The following is a 21,575-nucleotide window of genomic DNA, read 5'->3' as shown; positions in this document are numbered from 1 at the left end:
TATAGATAGGAGGAGTATTACTTTTGTTCTCTTGCCCGAAAATTAGCATCGAATTTGCTAAAGTAACTGAGATCTATATTATTTGAAGTACACCATAAATTTTCATACTTAAAAGCATCTAAAAAAAAATAACATAAAGGAAGAAAGTAAAATTTTCATTTACCCTTCAAAGATAAACATAGTGATCATACGACCATATCTAATTTGCTACCCCGCCTCATGTTGATGATTCCCTACGCCCCTTGCGTCGCCATCTCCCGAGCTCAATGAAAATGGTAATCTTAGATCCCGACCTTGATCTTTTCTACCTCAAATCGTTGGAATCTACTCTCCAACCAAAAAATATGCTTTTTTAAACTCAACTCTTCCACTGAAAACATGCGTTCAGTCAAGACTACATTTGAAGAAAATGATTTGGAGAAAAAGAGTGAGAGGTTTTCTTCTTGTATGGAGATTCTTATTTTGCATGAGATTTCAAAGTGTGTGAAACATGAGCGTGACGGTTGCTCTAGTTCTTCATTAAGTGAGAGAATAATATGTTACAAATTAGATGATGAAATTTTAGTGATGAAGCATATTCAGGTGATGATGCATCTATCCATTCCTTTTTTGATTCACAAACAAAACCTTCCAATATATTAGCTACTAGCGTAGGAGAAATCTCGAAAAATATGTCGGAAAATATGTTGCACGAAGAAATTATGAAAGCATATTCTTCTACTTGTACGGTTGTCTCAGGAATTCTCAGATATGATATGATATGATTTGATTTATAATGTATGGATACAAATCATATCTCAGGAGATTGGTAGATTGATGATTTCGTAAGATGCCAAAATTGGTAAGCGCCGACCAATGCAGTTTCGCCTAGTCTAGCGACGGGGTCCACCTGCAGTCCATTCTATTTGTCAACAGTGTACACTGTACACTGCTGATTATGGTATTAGTGAGATGGAGACCACGACCAATCATAGAAAGGAAATATTAAAAACGACGCACATCAAGATAAAGTAATTACGTATAATGAAAAAAACATAACTATGATCAATTAAAAAAAATAAACTTATTTCTAGCATTTTGAATTTTGCAATAGTTACCTATAAGGATGTGACGGAGTAAGAGACACGAATCCATTTGTTTTAGGATTTGGATCCCTTGCTGTACAATAAACCATAGCAGGGGATGCTGTTACTCACAATACCTAATTTTATATAAAAATTTAATATTTTATAAGTATAATAATGGTGTGTTTGTAACAACATCTTCTGTTGTGGTTGATTGCACAGCAGGAGATCCAACCCTTTGTTTTATCACACCTCCAACGATAACTCCTGCCAATTTTTCATTATGCGTCGTTTTAGATGTATATTTTAACTCTCATAGTCTCATATAACGTTGACATTAAATAGTTCATATATAGTGAACATAAACGATGGATGATGATAGGTATATTATCAAAAATTGTGATTTGTGAACCATGATAGATATATTATCAATTATCGGTGTAGACAAATATGAAAGTTAAGAAATTCAAATATTTTAAAACGAGACCAAATAAAAATTGGCAGATGTGTTTGTCGTAAATAACCTTTGCATGATTCCTGATCAGGATTCATGATAGGAAAATATCAGTGGGGACGTACGTAAATTGTTTTAGAGCAATGTCGAATTCATTAGAAACATCATACTCCACATATATATATATATATGCAATCCTTTGTCCCATTTTCGATTTTTTTTTAATTTAAGATATTTTTCTTCAATTTTATTAGATTACGGTTTATAATTTTGTGTTTGCATTTTTTTTCAAACTTTAGTGATAAGGTAGTACTCCCTTCTAGGGCTGGGGAAAAATATCGAAAAAATGATATATCGCTCGTATCGTATTGAAATATATCGAAAAATTATCGAATTTTCGATATATCGTAATTTTCGATACGATACGATATCGTATCGTAAGTTTTCGATACGATAACGATATGAATTTCCTTATATCGCGATATATCGTTTTATATCAAAAATACGATATACATCGAAAATTTTTGATATATCGATATTTTCGATATATATCGATATTTTATTTTCGATATATATCAATATATATCGAAATTTTCGATATATATCGATATTTAACGATATATCGAATTTCGGTACGATATATCAAAATATCGATACGATAACGATATGAAATTTTTTTATATCGAAAGTTCGATATATCGAAACTTTCGATACGATAATGATATGAAATTCTTTCATATCGATATTTTCGATACGATACACGATACATCGTTTTCGATACGATATATCGTATCGACCCACCCCTACTCCCTTCGTCCGCCATAGAAGTCTTATTTTTTAGCGGTACAGATTTTAAAAATATTAAAAAAAGTAAGTGGAAAAAAGTTACCGGAATATCCACTTGTACATATTATAAGTTTTAAATGATGTGAGTGGAATAAGTTACTTGAATGTGAGACTCTATTACCATTTATAGTAAAAATAAAAGGTGACTTATATTCGCAAACGGACAAAAATAAAAAAACGAGACTCCTATTTGCGAATGGAGGGGATATTATTTAGAATTATAACATACTCATATCTTTTGTTTTTGCAATAAAATAATAAAATCAATAGTTGATATGGTAGGACACAATATTTAATTTTCTGTTTAGTTTGTCGATACATACTCTAAATAGGCGATATCTAATAAGACGAGATGGATAATTGAAAAGCATATTTCAACTAGAAGTTTTAATAGTGTATGGATTCCAAGAAATAAAACACTTAATTAAATGTCCGAAGTCAAAGTAACTATTGATCAAAATCAAACACCAAAGCTTCTTCAAATTAATTAACAATAAAACCAATTTTTATTTAATTAGACCGACACATATCTTAACATCTGTAAATTCCTACATCAACACACAATAGTTATCTTTATAAAACAAAATCCTATAACAACACACAAATTAAAGATCCAGTCATACATGTAAAACTATGCTAGAGTATATTTATTGAGGCACAAAGAAAATAATATACAAATCATGATAATTAATCATGTACCTAATTAACTAATTAATTATTCAAGCACAAGAAATACCAACCGACGTGGCAGCACTAAACCTGTCCGACGCCGTCCTCCTCACCAGCGACCTAATTTCCGGCGACACCCCATCAAACTCCGGCGCCTCCGGGATCGTCGATAGCGCAGCCGACTTATCATAAACGACGAAAAAACCCTCTCCCGAGCCCGCCTTACTACTACTATTGCTCCTAATTCCGAAAACCGACCGGATCAGCCTCTGCAGCGACCTAGAAATAATCTTCGACGCCGATTTCTTCGCCGGCGGCGGCGGCGGCGGCTGAGAGCGGCTATCGGACAAGTGCGGCATGGACATGCTTCTAGAATTGATGGCGGAGCCGAGCTGCCTCTCGAAAGCCTTCAGCTCGAACGAGTCGTAGAGAGAGCTGCCGCAATCCCACAGTGCGACATGGTTTGGATTAGGGATTGGATTATGCAAATTGAGGGGTTTTTTTGACTCCATATTTATTTGAGGTTTTTTGTGGATTGGTTTTTTTTTAGTAGGTTTGGAGAGGTGGGTGAAATTTCACGTTTTGTTAATGTAGACCACAAGGTTGAGATGAAGGTGAAGGTGGTGGTGAAGACATGGTGACATTAATTTTGATTTAGGGGGAAAAACTTTGCATTAAATGAGATGGGGATGGATATATATGTGTGTTCATGTTCTTGGTAGTTTCATGTCTCTCTATTTAATATTCATTGCATAGCTGGCTCTATTCTGGTTATGCATCTATTTCTCCAAGGGTTAATTAATCACAGTTTATGGACTAGTATTACTTAATTTTTAATAGTAGTATTTAAAAAATAAAAAAAAAAAACTCCCCAATTTACGTTTTGACTTGGACTGTTAATAAACTTACAAATTCGGCTATGTGGCTCAATGTTTCAACGCCAAAATTTGTAAGGAGGTCACAAAGTGTGACAGGAAGGTATGATAATTGATATGGACACAATTTATATTGTGATTTGCTAGTTTGTTCAACATCGATCGTTGTTAATGATGTGAATGGTGGGGGGCCATATGCAATATGACCAGTCTTAATATGATTTGAGATCGTTACATTATTTTAGTCTCTTTTAATGATTACGGTCGCGTACGTTTGGAAGTTTCTGATTATAAAATCCACTCTGTTACATTGAAAATGTATTACAAATTTTTGGGACTTTGGCCGATTTTACACGTAAATGACACAAAAATTAAAATAAAACGTTGGAATAATGAAATCAATCGATTAAGGAAATTATGAATGGTCAAAGAGATGGTCGAGGAAAAATTAAGCGGTGTAGATTTATTATTTTTGGGTGTCCCTCGCGTTTCAGATTAATAGTATATAATAATTGTGTATTAATTAGATTGAAGAAAAGAGCACTATAGAAACATAAACTCTTTATACATGGACATTCTCGATGTTATTTTTGTCAATTTTCGTATACCTACTTAACCAGTCCAGATTTATTATTTTTGGATGTCCCTCACATTCCACTAACATTTTATTAGTATAAAATTAATACTCCCTCTGTCTCTTATAATTTGTCATCATTTGATCCGGCACGAGTTTTAAGAAATGTAACAGAAAGTGAGTTGAAAAAATTAGTGGATATAAGTTATAATTTTTATATAGTGGAGTATTAGTTTTATTGTAATAACATATGAGTGATATTGAGTTAGTGTAATGTGAGATACACAACCAAAAACGGTAAAAGTGAAAGGTGACAAATTTTTAACGAGGGACGTAAATAGAAACAAGTGACAAATTTTCAAGGGACGGAAGAAGTATATAAAATTAGGATCGATATTTTACTATTTTTTCCATCAACTTTCCCTTATATTTTTTAAAATCTATGTCATACTTAAATAGAACTGTTAAATTGGGACAAAGGAAGTATATTTTAACATGCTATCTGAATAGGTAATTATCCACAATTAAATGTTACTCTAGTAGTTTCTTTCAAAGACCCCTACAGTATACAGAAAGGAAATAAATATTTAAAAAAAAAGTTAAGGATAAGAATCTTGAAAAGTTCATATGTTTTTCAAAATTCTTGTTACTTTCTTAAACGAGTAATTGCATAGAAATTTTAAAATTATAATAACCTGATTATTAGGGGAGAATCTATCAAAAACATGGAATTGGAGAGTACGCCAGAGTCGATTGACAATTGTAAAAAAATTTAAAATAGTTAGTTTGGTGTGAAAGAAATCTATTTACTTAACTTTCAAGTCTAATCTACTAGTCAACGAATTCATTAATTGAATTTAATATTACAACTAGAAAATACTACCTCCATCTAATTCTGAAGCACTTAACAAGAAAATGTATACTATTAAGGACAAATCAAATTCAAACTTTAAAAATTATACTTTATCACAATTTATGAAAGTGATATTTTTATTTCAGAAAACTGCAGTGTAATTATTCAATTTCAAGTAAATCAAGAAAGATTTATTTTAGAAAACTGCAGTTTAATTATATCTGGAACGACTTAATTAATCAATAATGACATAAACCTCAATTCCTCATTAAGTAACAAAATTAATTTATTAGAGGCGTACGGGTAGAGTTGTCAATTGTATGGGCTGGCCCAGGCCGGTCCACCAGTGAAACAAAGCGGGTCTAGGCTGGACTCATCAGTTGATATGGGCTCCAATTAGGCTATTTTGTAAACCCAGGCTTAGGACCATCCGAAGCCTAGCCCCGGCCTAGGCCAGGACCAGCCCGGGCCCGGGCCCATTAAAGGCCCACCTTTTATAGTTAGTACTAGTATTAATTCTGTTTCGTACCCATGAAAACAACAACTTTTCTGAACCTTAATAGGATACAAAATTAAGGAGCTTAATTTTGTTTTAATTTCAATGTAAATTGTTATGATTCAAAGCCACGATTTATTGCTAAGATTTTAATACGTGTGAGGTTGAGTGCACCATACTTGCTTCTTATCCCACTGTGTCAATTTTTTCCATATTTTATTCTTCAACTTCGTACTATTCTATACTCTAATTTTGTTTTGAAATAAGTTAAGTACTCCATAATTCGTACTCTTCGAATAAAAATTAAATCATAGTAAATATTAGTACTACTATTTAATAATGGGATATGATGGCCATTAAAAATAAAAGTGGAACACTAGATTCCATCCAAATTTTGAAGTGTTAAAGAATTACTCCACTATATAGATTATATATGGAATAGTCGATTTTTAATTAACAAATTGTAAAATAAGTGTCAAAACATAAATCGAAATCTCATTTGGGTGACGCATCCGAATTTAATTTATTGGCCATCAATATTATAGGTTCGTCCTGATCCACGATCCCCAAAGGCCAAAGTCCCAAACAATGGTTAAAGAAAAGATTAATTCCAACTTTATTGTTATTGCAGGAAAAAAAAAAAAAAAAGCGATTCCGTCGCCTTGGCGGCCCCACACTCCGGCCCGACATCATGTGAGGAGATTAAATCAGGATACGCAGTAGCCAATTAAAGGGAAGGCCTTAATCCACTGGGGCCAGAAGTCTATCTCCCAAAGTTTCACATTTGTGCCTAAGAGATGAAAGCAACTACAAACAGCAGTGGGATTTGAGTTCATACTCATTGTAGTAAAGATCTGCTCCTCCGTTGCCAACTGCGCTACGCCCCTGCGGGCCCAACTTTATTGTTATGACTACATTAATGCACCGTACATCGTTTAATCCATCGATAATTACTTGATTAAACAATTATACTTATTTTCTACCTAATTAATTATTGTTAATATATTTGTAATTAATTAAAACAAAACTAAACTCACTTAAACCCAGTCTCTCCCGCCAAAATTAACATAAGAAAATATTCGGATGAGGCAGACTATTCGAATATACCGCCCATTCCTTCTTCTAAATCTTAATTAAGAATTTAAAAAGTTCCAATTAAATTTAGTTAGGAAGGATTCGCTTCACATTTGAATGAATGTACACAAGTTTTTGACTTCATACAAAATCAGGAATTTATATAAACTTGGTGTTACATCTACTCAAATTCAATCAATCAAAAGGTATCCACCGGCTGGCCGATGACTATTTCCCGCGCTAGGTGCTTATAAATTAGCGCTAGAAATAGTTATTGGGCTCGCCAATGGATACCCAGATAATTACCAAAGAAAAAATTTCAATCAACCACATCATCGCTGAAAATCTTGAACTCTTTGGCATCAAGAACCAGCTTCCTCACGGAGGAGAAGGCGCCGAGGAGCCCGACTCCCGTGAACACCACGATGATGCCGTTGTTGATCCAAAACGCCGGGGATGCCTTGGTGGGCTTGTGCGTCATGTTGTAGAGCAGCATCGGCAGCACAAAGTCGAGAGGGATGAACCCGATGGCCCCCACCACCGCGCTGATGTCACCGAAGAACGGTAGCATAGCTGCAAAGAATCCGCACACGATCACGTACAACGACCGCAGAATTATCCTCGGGATCAAGTTCCTCCTCGAGAAGATCCCCTGCCTCACGTCAGCCGATTTCGCCTCCATCATCTCGTAGGCTACTTGAGAGTAAACCTAAATGATGGCAAGACCAAATCAGAAAAAGGAATGAAATAACGAATACTACGTCCGTCCTTGAAAAATAGAAACTTTTGAAATGACACAGATTTTAATGCATAATTGGTACAGTAAGATAGAGGAAAAGAAAAAATATATAAAGTACTAAGAGATATGAAAAGAAAAATAGTGGAAGTAGTATTAGTGAATTGTGGGGTCCACATCCTAAAATAAAAAGTTTCTATAGACGGCCCAAAATGGAAACAGTTTCTATTTTTAAGGGATGGAGGTAGATATCGAACAAAGCATGATCTTTACCAAGCCGATGGCGAAGAGCTGAAGCAGGACGAAGACGATCGCGAGCCCTAGAACCCAAACAGGAGCCAACGCGGGTCCCTCATCTGGCATCAAGCTTTTGAGAATGTTGGAATTAGACTTATTCCCAAACACCCAATATCCAGAAACTGCAGCAGAGTAGAAGGTGAAAAATATTACAGTGTAGCACATGATGAGGCCTTTCACCATCTTCCCAGTGGCCGGGGGCGCCAGCGTCGCCTGCAAAAACGCATCGTGAGATAGTCCATATCGTAGAAATCGTAAGGGGCCATTAGGGTTACCTGGATTTCGGGTAGTATGCCGTTGCCAAATATGGCAGCTATGATCGATATGGAGGTGAAAGCGCTGAATAGCTTAGACGAGTCTGATGACTCCAACGAGTAGTCCCTTGGAGGCGCGTTTTTTGAAGTGCCTGCGTATATGCAAGCGCCCACAACGAGGAAAGTGTAGCCGAAGCTCAAGAATAGGGAGCCAAGGTTAATATGCCTCAGGGAATGGAAGGTTGGAAACTGAGACAGGAGGATCATGACTACTGTGACCATTGCTATGAAGTGATACAGTTTCAGTGACCCATCGGGAGCGAGTTCCGAATACATTATCTATAACTCCAACACGACGAAACTAAGTCAGAACAAATTAGACAACAAAATTGAGGAATGTAATGCAGTGCTTCCAACAACTCTATTTCCTGTTTTCATAAAATTTTAGCATATGTACTCGTTTGTTAGCAACGAGTTAATGTCGTCTTGTCGGCTAAAAAACGACTAGATACCTACATCGGTATACCTTGAGGCACTCCCCTGCGAGCAGTATGGCGCCTATGCTGATGCCGGTGTTGATAGCTGTCTGAATCAATATCACGAAGTAGAACATCCATCCCGATCCTGTTTGAAACAAAAAGACGAGCAAAATCTGTCTGAATATCGATATTCGGTTGATCAAAAGTTGGTGATTTTTGCCAACTAATCTCATCATGGAATGAAACAGAACTCATGGTTTCATGAGTAGTAGCATGAGAAAAGCTTCAGCTACAATAAAGACCAATTCTTAATTAAGGAACAAAGCTACTGACTAGTTCAATGAGACACACTAGCTAATTGATTTGCTTAGAATAAAACTTTTGAGAGAAACATTGCCTTTTGGAAAAGGAACTTGATGTGCTAACTCCTTTTTAACATGATGCTGTTTTTAGAATATTAATACTATAAAAAAATGTCCCAAGTTAGGCATCCTAATTTCACACTAAGACAAAAGCGAAAGATTCACATCACAATTCTCAAATATATTTGTCATGATATTCAGCATCGATTATGCCTATGTCCGATCTAGTTTTCATCTTCAACAAAAAAAAAAGCCTACAAACTTCCTACTTGTGACATAGACAAAATTTAGTACTGTACTAGTTTTATTCACTGCAGCAAGATCTACCCTCCGTTGCCAACTGACTTGCCCCTGCGAGTAGTACTAGTTTTGTTCATCATAATTGATACTCCATCCGTCCCACAAAGGTTATCTCATTGGAATCTTTCCAAAAATAGACATTAAATACATCCCTCAATCTTCTCAACGTGGGATCCTTATTCCACTACATATCTCTATTTAAAACAAAGTCAAACAATTTCTTAAAATCAGCACTGAGTTAAATTGGGACAAACTTAATGAGACAGAGGGAGTACGATTGTAGTACTTGAATACTCGAGAAAATTCTTGGTGCATTAAATCGAGGGTCGTTGGGTGAAAGTTCTATCAATCATATAAATATACTATACCAATCCTTTGATAATGTGACAAATAATCCAAAATACTCTAATAAATTGACAATTCGAGAAAAATAAAAATATCCGTTTGGTGGGGGCTTATTCGATAGCATTTGCCATTTTTTGGGTGGTTGGGGTCATTGCATAGATTGTGTATTTTTCTGTCTTTATATGTAAAAATGTAAATTTTAATTCGAAAACAAAAAATTGGCTACACCAACAATTTCCACAATAAATTGGCAAAAAGTCAAACAAACTCATTCAATGCTATGATGCAAAATCGAGGCGTGGGGTGATGACGTGGCAGCATTATGATATTCATTGATTGTAAAGAAGAAGAAAAAGAGTTACCGAAAACATCGGCGGCGAGTTCCCGGAATCGGATGTGGCGGCGGCCGGCCTTCTCGCAGTGGTCGAGCACCAGCGACATGAGGTAATAGGAGTAGAAGGTGACAGCCCCCATCGCCGTCAGGCATACGAACCCCGCCGCCCACCCCAGCCCCCTGAAAGCGTACGGAAGCGTCAGTAGGGTGGGCCCCACGATCGCCGTCGTCAGATGAAATCCGGCGTGCCACCACTTCCCTATCCAATAGTAGTATTGCTTTTACTATTTTTTATTCATTGCAAAATTAATTTTTTTTAAAGCAGAAAATATAATCACCTTTTGACTGTAAAACGAAGGATGCGCCGGCGTCTTCTTCCCGGTTGATTTCTTCGAAGGGGCCATAATTTGCAGCTGCTTCATCCATGGATTTCTAATTTTGAATTCTCTCTCTCTCAACAAAAGACTATATAATATAGTAGCTTGGAATTGGGATGAGAGAGAAAGCTGCACCGCACAGAAGATTGGAATTTGGAGCTAGTATTAAACTCGTTTCTATTAGAAAAGATCCAATTTTTTTTGTTTTTAATGTAAAATTAATAAATTATGATATAAATAAAAAAAAGCTAAAATATTATTTGTAACAAAAGAAAAGCTTATCTATATCACTATATTAATAAATTAGCAATCAATTTTGTGTACAATCGAAAATAGAAAAGGATGGTAGAAGCAATTCCATTCTGTAAATAATCTTGGATATTTCTAGCGATTAAACATAAATAGTGAGTTAATACTCAAGACATTTATAATTTTATGAATACTTTCCTTAAAATTATTTTACATTCTCTTTGGGTGTAGCAATTTTGTTATTACGTGTTAGCATTAAAATTGATGGAGAGTACACATTCTATAGAAACGGTTTGGATTTATTTTTTACTTGATAAAGAAATTATATATGTATGGGCTATTTGTAGTACTAGTTGACATGTTGTTCTTGGTTTGTGTTAGGTATTATCGGTATTCCTAATTCGTTTTCTTTATTTTGTGGTGAATCATTCTCGTCAACTTGTTCTGTATTTATTAAGTAGAAAGTAAGATATCAATCTGGAATCTGAATAATTACTTGATGTTTCCAATCCGAATACATTTCAGATAAACCATATATTACTCCTAATTTTATAATTTCTTAGTCTATATTCTCACCGTACAGTAGACTCTAAATTTAAGATGTACAATAAAATTAGAACGCCTGAATTTTTAATCTATAATAATAATAATAATAATAATAATAATAATAATAATAATAATAATAATAATAATAATAATCCCTCAACAAAAGGTTGGTATAATGGTAAGGACTAAGGAGCATGTTGGCTGGGCGCCACTACAAAGTGAAGTTATGAGGTTGTCGGAATCTGGTCAATTTTAGTTGCCCGGCCGCCATTACAAACAAAAATGTCAAACTTTCTAATTGAGTCAAACATTTTTGAAATTAGGTTGAGAATGAGAATCATTATACTCCCATAGTACTAGTATAAAACATCTAGAAAAATAGCTTAGGAGTTCATTTCTTCATCATTTATATAAATTTTATAATAGAGTACCGAGACTAACAACCAGAAAATTATTTAAATATTTAAAAAATTCAATATTAATAGGTAAATAGTAAAATAGATTATAGAACTCCATAATTTATTGGGTACTTTCATGCTTAAATAAATAAGGAAGAATGTTATTAATGTAAGTTATTATGATTGTCATCATGGCTGTTTTTTTTACTAAAGATGGATCTAGACAATAAAACTCGTGGGGTTTGATATTATTTAGAAAAAATACATTTATAATTTAAATAAGTATAGTTAACTTATACAAATATTCATATATTGTTTAATCACTAAATTCATAGTATTATGTTTTCTATTTGTTTTTCCTTTTGGGAAAATAACAATATAGACATATTAGTATTTGAAAAATAAAAATTAAATATATTCAAATATAAGATAAAGAAAAAATAATTTAAAAATATTACTCGTCTTGTTAACATTTTTTTCAAGAATTATGTTGGAAATCGATGAATATGTAGTGGTATTAATGTTCAACTGTTTGTCTGTTTGACATTGCTGCAGGAACTAGAACAAAAAACATTTCTCACACAAAATCCTTTCCTGTAATATCATGCACCATTTTTCTCACACAAAATCCTTTATCAAATAAATGTTATTCACTGCAGCTTAAGTTTAAATAAAACAATTGCTAACATAGTAGGAGTACTTAAAACAACACTTAATTTCTCAACTGCTAATTTACATTCAGAAACAAATCTCAACACATTTTAGGTACAGTAAAACAATCAATACCGTATAAATACATATAATTATTCTACTGACCACAAAGAGCATGAAAAACTCAATGAAATGGTGTTTGCGCACGCTGCACGAACCCTAAGACGCGCACAAACCAGAAAATATGCTCGTTTCTCAACCACCAACGAGCATCTCCATCAGGAGATCATTCCAAGTATCAATCGGGCCGGGAAGGCACCAATGGAGGCAGTCGCTGATCACCTTTGCATTCTTGTCTTTGGCAAATGGTTGGAAAAACCGATAGGGGCCCGGGTGTGCATCTGGCCGTAGCAATGAAAGAGGGTTGACGTCTAAGAGTTTAAGGTTCACCCCGTTTTCAGCTGCTTTAGGCGACACTTTCTCAAACTCCTCAAGCTCCACATCTCGGAGGATCCTGTTCAGCTCCTTGAGCTCAAACTCGCCATGTCTTGCAGGTAGTTTTCTCTCACAAATTCCGCCACTAAACCACTCCCCGTTCTCAAAGTGGTCGGGCGTGGAGGTCCGATAGAATATAATCCCCTTGTGTTTCGATGCAATGATAAAGCTAAACACGTTCCTGATGACTTTGCGGTATGCGAATTTGATCTCGACCTCGGTTATGTTCCTCTTTGGGCAGAAGTGGCAGCCTAGTATCTGGTCGTTTTCGTAGTAGATGGATCCTTTGACGAACCATTTTCCACTTGAGAGTATCATGTAATCTAAATCGTTGTATTGCCGAGTCCAATTCTTGTCGAGTTTGTCTAGATGGAGTTCTATTTCGGAAGAGGCAACGCCATTTATGTCTTCGAAAATGGCAGCTTGAGCAAGGAAGGGCGACCAGAGAACTGCGAGGGAAAAATTATACGAGGGGAAGACCCATCTGCGGTTTTTGTAACCCTCGTCGTGATAAACGTGGTCTGGTTTTTCAACCTGAAATGAAAAATAGCCTAGTTTTAGTAGTTATCAGAAACATTCTTGACCTCGGGTCTAACATGTTCACACGAGTGACGAGCCTGAGTCAATCATGCTCAAGAACATCAATGTGAAACAAACATGAAATCAGAAGCCCAAACCAAAACCTACATCTACTAATGTGCATCTCATTAACACGACAGATTTACTCGATCGTTATAGTATGAGATTATACCTCTAAAGTAAGGACGAAAATTTACACCAAGCTACATTAGGTAAATTGGAAATGAGATCATCCCTAGACACTCTTCACGATCAATCAAAAACAGTTGCAACATAACGTAAGAATCTTCGTTCATAAATTCTTAACTTCTCTCTTCGTTATCAGCAGAATTATGAGAAGACATCCTAAAACCATACCATAATGTTCCGCTTAACAAGGTTAACTAAGCAATAAAAAATTTATATCCAGAGTCCAGAACCAAAATCAAGAAATTAATTATTTAAGAAAACAAAAAATATGGATCATAGTCAACCAGATGGTGAAGATAGTCCTAAGGTTGCGTAGAACACGGATAAAAAACTATCGGTAGAGCCCATACAACATCAAAGAGATGCCTGATATGGAAACATTCTACCCACATTGATTGCATGCATCAGAATAAAACCTTCATTTCATTAAAATACAATTAATCCATTAATCAACATGTGCTGTTGAGTCATATTTTAAATTCTCCAACCACAAAGCAAAAAAGCATGGAACACAAAAGTGATAGTACTATATAAGTCAATGAACATAAATGTAGAACCAACTTAAATCGAAATTTTACCACTGAGAGCATACACAGCAGCGACTGCACGTGGTTCCTCGAGATAGAATCGCCTATCAAAGCCCAGCTTTTGTTCCTCATCAAGTCAAGGAACTTCCATGGATCTAGACGGGGTAAATCGCAACCGCGGGGCTTCCACCTCCAGTAGAGATAGTCTCTATCTGGCCTCCCATTCTTCATACAATTCTGGTGTTGCTCAATAAACTCACAAGTGCTGTTTGTGTAAAATGGCTCAGTTTTGTCAGGAATCCAATCCCCATCAAAAAGATCACATTTTGCTCCATTATCTGCAAATCTTCACCACATAGCAAAATTGAGTGAAACACAAATCCTGAAATAGTATGTATTATGCACACAAATCTCATCACATTTTTTAAATCGAGTGTTTTATAAAAAAAAAGTCTTCTTGAAATCCAACAATAGATACACAGATATAAATGCTAAAAAGTCATTCACTACTGGAATGGAATGTTGATTAATAAATAAGCTCCGAGCCCACTAAAATATAGCATCATTTAAGGAAAAAATTAAATGGAAATGAGGGAAAGATCTGACCTTGTGGAGAAATATGATCAGCCCTTGTTTCAGAATAGACGGTAATCAAAGGGGCCACTGATTCTAGAAAAGGGGTTTCTGAAACTGGAGATAATTCGAGGGATCGATTGAAGAGGATCCTAAACGCAAGAGCCACTAGAAGAATCGAAACCCCCAATTTGATAGCGAAGAAATTGTGATTGTTGAAAGCCCTCCACCATGATTTCCAATTGTAGAGTATTTTGTTCTCCATTTTCTGTGGTTTTGAGCGTCACTCTCACTCTGTGCTTGAGCTCAGATTTTGGAAACAATAATTTGCTTCTCTCTCTTATTAGTAGTATTATTTATTTTGGCGTTAGTTAAAAGACATTCGTCACACTCTATTTTTTAATCATTGTTTTTCTTGTAAACAGACAATTAGAAGGGATAATTTCGATATTTTAAGATGCTTTTCAACTCTAAAGCTCTGATTTGGTTGGCGCCATGAATTTTTGCACCGACAAAGCAGCAGAATGGAAGCCGTGATTACGCATTTGACAAAATGGAAGATGATTAAGTTATGAGCCTTCCAAACCATATCATCAATTTGCTTCAATTCGAGTATTATAGATTTTTTATTTTTGTTAGAATGAATATTCTAATTTATTTAAGATATTATTGATCTTTCCAAACTAGAACGCTATGCTCAATTTGCTTTTAATTACTCCCTCCGTCCCACTTTAGCAGTCCCATTGACTGCACTCGTTTTGTAAAAATGATAATAAATAGTTAAAGTGGAGAAATAATAAAACAAAAAAGAGAATAATGTAGATAAGACTCTTCTCTATATTATTCTCTTTTTTACTTTATTATTTCTCCACTTTAACTATTTATTATCATTTTTACAAAATGAGTACAGAAAAGTCAATGGGACTGCTAAAGCGGGATGGAGGGAGTAAATTTTATGTACCAATTGAAAGATAGGTGATATCTTATGAATGAGATAGAGTATCTGTGCATTTAGCTTTTCTTTAATTGAACATAATTATTTTGCTTACGAAAATTAACTATTAGTTTCAATTCAACTTAGAATTTCAAGATCGAACCACATTTTATTCATCTTGAATAATTCCTTTTTCAATACGCGAGATACATGCTATCTTATGAATTGGTCAAATCTTACAAAGAATTTTAATGAATTAACACAGTAGCCAATAAATCAAGTAGGTACTACGTATTATAATCCACTGTCCGAACACATTTAATTTTTTTTCAAATAATATTTATTTTGAAATTGCTAACTTCTAATTTGTGACAGTTTCTGCTATCAGTCAGAAAAATAGCTACCACTGTAGATATCTAAATAATGGTGTGATCTCATATGATTAAAGTAGTACACACAATGGTTCGAGTGTGTCCAAAGCATAGAACTTTACTTCAAAAAAGAAAAATCAAACATTATTACAATCATAATAGAAAAAGAGCATATTATCTTCAAAAAAGAAAATTTAACATCTTTGAAAGAAAAAACTTGCTAGTTGCTTAACAGAGAGAGAGAGAGAGAGAGAGAGATAGAAGCATCAAACTACAAATGAATAACCAGTTATAAATTGGCAAAGCTTTCTTTACAAACTACTTCAAACCAAGATCAAAACCAAAACTCTGGTAAAACCAGCCAAGCATCTTTCTGGCTGAGATGTTCTACACACAAATAATGAAATACACTAAATTAACAACAACAAACTTACCCTATATCTAAAGAAGAATGGGCAAGCATAACTCAACTGCAATGTACTTCAAGTGATCAACCATATCCATCGCTTAAACCCCTTGAGGAGGCGGGGAGAACCCGATCTCTTTAACTCCTCGACTGAGCAATAAATTTCGGCACTTTCATACCAAATCCGTGCTTGGCTCTTTCAACCCTGCTCAGATATCACTGCTCATTAGGACTTCAACATGGCTAATAGCTTACAAAATTTGAATTTGCTGTTGGAAACAATAATTAGAAATCACTAGCTATAGAAAAATATAGGAAGAAGAGCTTGCTCCAGAGCCACTAATTTACTGTGGTAATAATTTATAATGATGCAACTGCTAGTAAAGTTTTTCTTGGAAAGAGAGAAAAATGCAACAATGGTGTTTGGAATAGAAATCACTTAAAGTCGGAAACTTACGTTGGTGCAAGTTTTCCCAGACCATCTAGTTCTTCCCTAGTCTGCTCATCAACCACTTTTCCAGTGATGTCAATGAGATATGATCTGTTTTCTGTGATTGGCAGACCACGGCTCGAGAGCAAATCCAAATCTTTCTCGTTGAGTTCACGTCCATTAACAAAAACTCCTGTATTTCCAGCAGCACAGTTCTTCGGTATAGGATAGTTAAATTCTTCAATATTTGGCTGCAGAATATTAATCAGATTGTGAATGGAATTTATCTATATTTCTGGTATGGCACTGAATCATTGATCATAAAGATAACAAACACTGCTCAAGGAAGATAATTTCATGTTTTCGTGTAGAAAACTCACCATGACGATACCCAGGCAGGGATAGCCCATCACGCCCCAAAATCCAGCTTGTTTATCGTACCTGGTTAATTAAAGTAGTCGCAAAAGTTAAATTATCTTTTTAGGCTAATGTCTATTGGGAAAAAAATGCAAGAAAATGTGAAATTGAGTGGATTAACCAAAAACACTCGGACCTAACTTAAGTTTTCATCGCACGGATGCTTGACTATTCAGAACTGGAATGACCTATTGACACTATTGCCTTCATATAAGTTTGATGCATTCGGACAAGTTATAAACTTTCCAGCTATAATAACAACTATCTTTTCATAAGCTGATTCAATTTAAACATTTCTTCATTTCTAATGCTTCCGTCTTCTTTATCTAATACTACTATAATTCCTCAGTTTCTCACAGCCTATCAGAATGTACAACAACGACAAGGCAACCTTGATATGTTGAAGCACCAAAAAACTGATGGAACTAGCCACATGGTATAGTAAATATGCAAGATATGATGTGCTCACCAGTATTCTCCTGGTTGAATTGGACCAGCTAGTTTTTCAGCCTTCTTGACTACGCGATCTGGTATCAAATGACCATTTACAAAAACTTGCGATCCGCCGACAACTCCACCTTGGTTGGACTTTTTGAAGTCTCTGAAGCTCTTTTTGATAAGACCTGCAAGAAAAGACTCTCCTCCTTTGTTAGCCTTTGGAGCTTCTCTACTTATGTCAATGGAGTCCTGAGACCTATTGCTATTTGAAAACGCATTTAACGACACGTCTGTCTCAGTTGCCACAGCTCCATCTCTTGCCGGATTCTGTTTAGAGGTTGTCCTTTCCAGAGAAACCATCTCCTGCTCGGGTCTATTACTCTTGTTCCATTTGTCAAAGCGGCTGACTATCACATTTTCTGGAGAATGACAGGGTAATTCCTGTGGTGACGCAGCCAAATCTGGAATCGGGGAATCACGTTGCCTAGATGATTTATTTCCTGGACTCTGCTCGTCCTCCGATGGACTTGAAGTTGAAGAAAGATTATTCAGTTGCTTCTCAGGAATACCAGAATTCAACTTCTTGTCCGCTGGCAAAAACTTATGGTCAAAGTCATCAAAATCATTAGAGCAGGTGTTCATGTTAGCAGTACTCGAACCATCATTCCAGTATCTCATGTTCTCGACCGTTCCACCAGAGACTTCATCAATCTCTGTTGGCAATTCCTCGACGAGCGTAGAAACAGATGCAACAAGCCCCTTACTCCCGAGTTCAAACAAGATGACGGAAGAACAGGCACCACATTTCAACTTTTGTTTGTTTTTATCCATTGAAATGTGTTTCCTTGGAAGTCTCAATAACTCAAAGCAACTGCTGCATGTTATAAAAGGAGCACCACCTCCGACGGGATGACTCACCCGCCCACCCCTAGGACCTACAAGCAACTTTCTAGGATGATGGTAATTGAAACCATCATTCTCCGAATCTATGTCGGAAGAATTCACAGTTAAAGACTGTCGAGATTGTGGTGGATACAAATTCGCGTTCCCAGAACTATTAACCTGTTGCCGGTGCAGAATAGGGGTTAGATGATCAAAAGCCTGATTAGAAGGTTCGTTTTGAGACCTTCGGTTATGCAAACCCAAGGGATCAACCCTAGGAGGCATATGCCAATTATTATCAGAGCAGTGCACACAAGAGCATGCCGGCTGATGAAAAAAGTTTTCATGCCGGTGCAACATGAACCGCTCATTATTGGCATCACTATAGTATCCCGGATAGTGCTCGTGACTGGGCTGTTGGATGTATCGGGATTGTAGCTGATGAGGCGGCCTCCGAAGAACTTCTGGCTTATAGGTATTAGCATAGTGCATGTACTCGTGTGGATATCCCCTTTGTGGATACGAATCCATCACTGTCGAACCATACCTATCCAAGTATGGAGCAAATCCAGCAGAACGACTGAAATAGGGAGGTACAATGTTATCAGGATACATTGGCTGCCTGTTTGCAGCGTGTGATGTAGTAGTTAATCCTTCTTGAGCATAAGCTGCATGATGTCTACCATAAGTATCAGGTGAAGTGGAGGAAACCATCCTCTCATCGATGCCAATATTTTCCTTGGGTTTATCTGCCATATCACAAGACCGGGATATCCGATCCTTCAGTTCATCAAGCTTCCTTAGGAGCTCTGCCCGGCCATTTTCTAAGCTCTCAATGCTGTTATGTCCATCAAGATTGTGACCTCGATATCGAGACCTTTCACCTTGTTCATAATAAGAGCCCATGCCATAACTCGACTGCCCCTCATCATGATAAACAAAATCATCAAACCTCACTTGAGCAGGAACGCCCCTAGCTGGCCCGTGCACCGAACCTTTAGTGTTCACGCCCCACTGGTCCATAAACTGCCTCGACCTTGAAGAATCCAGCGGGGTGAAGCCTTTAGCATTGTCATCATGGAAACCAACAAACTCCGACCCATCCACTCTAAAATCACAACTTTTTCCCCGATTTCTATCACGGACCAGACCTTGTGAGTATGGCCTGAACTCATCATCAGAACTCTCCACATTTCTCACCCTTTCTTTACCTCTCCTACTCGTATCAGAATCAGCTGGCGTCTCCTTATGTTCAGCTGGTAACGTGGAAGCACCATTCGAAACCAATCCTTCTTTCTGGATTCGCTCCACACCACTGTCTTCAATTGCATCAGCACTCTCCATGTCAACCTTGATACTGTTATCTATGCTGTTTTCCTCAGAAATCACTCCACCCTTAGAATCCTCGGATACCTCTGACGATCTACCTTCCACAATCCCCCTATTTTTAGCTGTAAGATGAAAACAACAACAGCAAAACAAATCCACTTGATCAGAAAAACAACATTACAAGATAACATATCAATCATTATCTAATTTCTGCAGATAAAGTCTGCACTCATTCAAAAGAAAACAACCACATAAAGACATGATTAGCAAATTAACATAATACTCTGCTGCAGCATAAGAAACACACTAATTAAATAACTATTTATTCAAACACTCAAATTATACCTATATTCACACTAACAAGAACCAAGATTCTCACTAATTTAGCTCAAAACTCCCCAGAATGGAAGCCCACAAACAACTAAGAATTCAACAAGTAGCTCAACTGCTAATTAGAAGCTAGTACACAAATACACACAAAACACCCACATAAATAAACATATACAAATGCAAACAACTAAAAAATTGTACCTTTCAAAATCGCACCACAGCCTCCACACTTGTAGAGAGAGAAATCAGGGAGCTCAGGGAGGAGATTCTCACACTTAGGGCAGCGAACCAGCCGTACTTTTGAACCCTCCGCCATTTTCTCCTTTCTTATTAATTTCCCCCTTTTGCTTCAGCTCCAAAACTTCACCAAATAATTAAAGCTACAATATTTTATACTGTGGCTTAATCTTCGAACAAGAATGAGTCGTGGGTAGTTAACTTGGATAATTAGTCACATCAAAAGTCAATTCGATGATCTCTAAAGCCCAACATCAGATCATTAATTTCTCCAACCATTAACCAACCAGAGAAGGAGTAATAATAATGATAGTAATGCACCAAATAGAAAATTTTCTTCATTTTTCTGTAGCAATTGAAAAACACAACAGTAGTGTTACAATTTTACTCAAAATCACAAGCAACATAATTTTCTTGGCTTTTTTAGGTTTATCTTCAAAAGTAGAGAGTTTTGAGGAACAGAAAAGCTACAGGTTCAATTGGACAAGCAAAACAACTGAAAACTAGTCTGTTTGTAGTTGAGATTTATTACAAAGACTGAAACTTTATCGCAATAAAAGAAAAGGGAAAACATTAAATTGAAGAAGAAAAAGAAAAAGAAGGCTGAAGATTTGGGTTTGCCTATAAAAGGGAATGCTTGGATTTGGAGGGAAAGAGTGAATATCATAACGGCTCGCCTCCCAATATTTTCCGCTTTGTTTTTTGAGAGTGCAGTAATTTGTGAAGGGAGGCAAAACGACGTAGTGTGGGGTGTGTAGACAATGGAACGGCGCCGTTTGCTGTGAGCTCTGTAGAAAGCTGCATTGGCAAAAGCAAAAGGAAAAAGGAAAAGGCAAATGCAAGCTGTATAATGGAACCAAACGCCTATTTCAAAGTGGTATGAAACGACTGCGTTTTAACTTTTCACGCTTTCTTCGCGAAAGTACTGTTGCGTTGTTTTGCGAGTTTACCAATTCTGCTTACTTTCCCTTTTCGTCAAATTTTTGTGCTTTACCTTTTATTCGCATATTTTATATTTTTATTTGTTCATCAAAATTAATCTCACAAAAAATTAATCACAATTTATTACTAGTACATTCAAACATCTACTTATCTGTACTTTATATTTATGTGGCTCATCATTTATTACCGTCAGATTAATGGTGATAGTTTCACTTTCAATTAATGCTAATTCAACTAATTTTCTCTTTTTTTCTCTTCATATT

The 21,575-nt window shown here is 36.0% G+C and overlaps 4 protein-coding genes across 4 annotated transcripts; all 4 read right to left on the bottom strand.

Moving 5' to 3' along the window:
* Positions 1–2,919: 2,919 nt before the first annotated feature.
* LOC125215664 (Avr9/Cf-9 rapidly elicited protein) lies at positions 2,920–3,699 on the bottom strand. Its single transcript, XM_048117153.2, has one exon. It carries the CDS (start codon positions 3,543–3,545, stop codon positions 3,084–3,086), a length of 462 nt encoding a protein of 153 aa, XP_047973110.1. The 5' UTR covers positions 3,546–3,699; the 3' UTR covers positions 2,920–3,083.
* A 3,292-nt stretch (positions 3,700–6,991) lies between these two features.
* Positions 6,992–10,567, bottom strand: LOC125211080 (putative GABA transporter 2). The gene is made up of 6 exons (XM_048110766.2): positions 10,351–10,567; positions 10,041–10,271; positions 8,719–8,816; positions 8,214–8,531; positions 7,915–8,151; positions 6,992–7,614 (listed from the first exon to the last, which is right to left on the bottom strand). Exons 1-6 carry the CDS (start codon positions 10,436–10,438, stop codon positions 7,225–7,227), a joined length of 1,362 nt encoding a protein of 453 aa, XP_047966723.1. The 5' UTR covers positions 10,439–10,567; the 3' UTR covers positions 6,992–7,224.
* A 1,627-nt stretch (positions 10,568–12,194) lies between these two features.
* On the bottom strand, positions 12,195–14,934 carry LOC125217074 (protein trichome birefringence-like 23). Its single transcript, XM_048118898.2, has 3 exons — positions 14,630–14,934; positions 14,075–14,361; positions 12,195–13,262 (listed from the first exon to the last, which is right to left on the bottom strand). Exons 1-3 carry the CDS (start codon positions 14,859–14,861, stop codon positions 12,489–12,491), a joined length of 1,293 nt encoding a protein of 430 aa, XP_047974855.1. The 5' UTR covers positions 14,862–14,934; the 3' UTR covers positions 12,195–12,488.
* Positions 14,935–16,161: 1,227 nt separating this feature from the next.
* On the bottom strand, positions 16,162–21,194 carry LOC125210401 (uncharacterized). Its single transcript, XM_048109960.2, has 5 exons — positions 20,335–21,194; positions 17,624–19,925; positions 17,118–17,178; positions 16,765–16,988; positions 16,162–16,512 (listed from the first exon to the last, which is right to left on the bottom strand). Exons 1-5 carry the CDS (start codon positions 20,447–20,449, stop codon positions 16,446–16,448), a joined length of 2,769 nt encoding a protein of 922 aa, XP_047965917.2. The 5' UTR covers positions 20,450–21,194; the 3' UTR covers positions 16,162–16,445.
* Between the last annotated feature and the right edge of the window lie 381 nt (positions 21,195–21,575).

Source organism: Salvia hispanica, chromosome 3 (assembly GCF_029641045.1).
Source record: "Salvia hispanica isolate PSC_SH4W2 chromosome 3, Shi_PSC_v1, whole genome shotgun sequence".
In the NCBI taxonomy this organism is placed as follows: domain Eukaryota; kingdom Viridiplantae; phylum Streptophyta; class Magnoliopsida; order Lamiales; family Lamiaceae; genus Salvia; species Salvia hispanica.
This window is presented reverse-complemented; position numbering and strand designations above follow the sequence as displayed.